The 2156-nt window shown below is 44.7% G+C and overlaps 1 protein-coding gene across 5 annotated transcripts in view; it reads left to right on the top strand.

Annotated features, from left to right (window-relative positions):
* The first annotated feature begins 644 nt into the window (after window positions 1–644).
* Window positions 645–2156, top strand: part of TMEM104 (transmembrane protein 104) — a 45754-nt gene continuing 44242 nt past the window's right edge. For 2 of the 5 annotated variants that reach the window (XR_004841866.1, XM_035893310.1), the window contains exon 1: window positions 646–1249. Coding sequence is in view for 4 of the 5 variants with exons in the window: in XM_035893310.1 (XP_035749203.1) it covers window positions 1205–1249 (45 nt within the window). In the remaining variant the exon portion in view is untranslated. Of the gene's footprint in view, window positions 1250–2156 lie in introns of all 5 variants that reach the window. The other 3 variants (XM_035893312.1, XM_035893314.1, XM_035893313.1) reach the window with 3 other exon arrangements.

The raw sequence follows: 2156 nt of genomic DNA, 5'->3' as shown, positions 1-2156 counted from the left end.
CCGCCGGGAGGATGGGGAGGGGGGGACAGGCCCCCGGGGAGCCGGGAAGTGGCCGGGCCGGGGGCCTCTGGAGGCCTCCGTAGGCTCCGGGGCCTGGGGTGGGCCCTCTCCCGGGCTGGGGTGGGCGCCCCGCATGAGCACCCTTTCCCCAGCCCTGTCCCAGAGGTGTCCGTTAGTGTGCCCGTGGTCTTGCTGCTTTCTCTTGCTTTGTTGAGCTTGGCTTCAGTGACCTGAGTCGAGGTCTGTTATAGAAGAAGATGCTTGGCCTCTTCTCCTGAGGGCCGCTCTCGCTTTGACCCCAGTGAGCTGTGCTGCCTGGTTGTTCTCTGGCGTCTAGCGTGTGTGTGTAAGCTTACAAACCGTTTGGGTTTGTTAGTAGTGCTCTCAGCTTGTGAAGTCTGTGCTGATGATTTGTCCCAGCTGGTATGGCTAAGTAGGAGCATATGGAGAAGTATGAGGAATTTGATAAAGCTCTTAAAGAATTCAACTGCACCTAATTCTTTTTTGACTCTGAAATCTTTCAGAAGGCTTGGGTTCTCCCTCTCCCCTGTTGTTTTTTTAAGACAATGTGAAGTTCCCAAATAAATTCTGCTTTGGAAACCTTGGTACATGTAAGAAAACTTCTTGTTGGTTTTTTGTGGAGTTTTTTTTTCATAGGCCCAGTATTTTAATTTGTCTGCTTATTTCTTTATGTAAGATCATGAGGAGAGACTGCAGGCTGGTTTTTTACTGCTTTGATTTGTAGGAGGCACGTGCTCTCCAAGAGTAGTAGCTGTGTGAGAAGCAGTGGTGTAAGATCATCCTCAAGGCACGCATTCTTCCTCTTGAGGTTTCAGTCTCCGAAACGGCCCCTCTGGCTGTTTGGGGAAAGGGAAGTTTGGTCGTCAGGTGCTGTGAAAGGGCAGGGCCTTTTGGTTACTTTTAAACTAGTTTAGCAGGTACAAGAACTTTTTGGTAGAATATTGAACCCAGTATTGCGGCTGAGTGGGATACATCTGTCTGAAGTGCAAGGTCTTGCTGAAATTTTCTTTTGTTCAGATGTCAGAAGACTGATGTGTAAAACCTGACTCACGAGTTCCTCGTCTTTCCAACAAAGCTAACACAACTTTATGATGTTTCCCCAGGTTAAAGGCAATAGAAGTTGAAAACAGCCTCCTGAAAACACCCTCCTTCCTGTGCTCTGAGCCTCCCCGCCATCCTCAACATGGCCGGTGGCATTACTGATACCGGAGAGCTTTACTCTCCCTATGTAAGTACTGCTGTTTGTGGCTTTGCTCAGAAGACTTTTCAAAATCATCTTCTCTCCACGTTGTGTTTTCATTTCTTGCTTCGCCATAGACATAACCTCGGTGTTTTGAGAGATGATGGAGGTCAAAGAGTACTTAAAAATGCTTATACTTGGAGGGGTTGTTTTTTATGTCACAAATCCCTTTATATACCATGAAGGGAAGATGTCTGCTTAAGGTATAGTTCTAAAAGTGTTAAAAAGAGCTTCATGCCCCATACCAGCTCTTCCATCCTTCTACCCATTTTCCTTATATTTTGTTAATGTTGTCATGAACTCAAATTGTCACATGAAGCTAGTGTAAATGGGGGGGGACTGTGACATGGAAACTGTCCCACTTTGCTTTCCTTCTTTTAATTTATATAACATTTTCCTCTGAATTTCTTGAAGTTTACTTATTTGTAGCTGTTGCAGTAATTTGTTTTAAACCACTTCACTACTAACCAGTAATCAAGATGTTTCTTCCTTGTGATGTGGTGTCCTGTGAGACTGCAGAGCCAAATTACTGTTTTACCATGTTACTGGAAATACTGGTTTTCATAGCCACAAGTGTTCATATAGTGTCAGCTCTTAAAAACAGTGCTTTGCATATGCTCTTTCTTTTGAAGTGAACTCACAGATCACTAAAGATGGAACCAGTCCTGAAACTGTGTGTTGGCTTTCAAATGCTTTAAGACTTTCATCCCCATGTTAATGACTGAATTTAGAAGAACTGGATATTAGGCTGCAGAAATAGGTCACAACCAAGAACAAGACAGTAACTGGGACGTCTGGACCCTAAAGGATTAGTGTCACCTGCTCTTATGTTATGTTAGTGTTGCATGAATTTCCTAGAGTCTAATCTCAAAGGCTATGACTCTCTCCTCTTTCC

This window comes from Egretta garzetta, unplaced genomic scaffold (genome assembly GCF_000687185.1).
Source record: "Egretta garzetta isolate BGI_Z169 unplaced genomic scaffold, ASM68718v1 scaffold34, whole genome shotgun sequence".
NCBI lineage: Eukaryota > Metazoa > Chordata > Aves > Pelecaniformes > Ardeidae > Egretta > Egretta garzetta.
The sequence above is the reverse complement of the archived record's forward strand: the minus strand, read 5'-3'. Positions and strand labels throughout refer to the sequence as shown.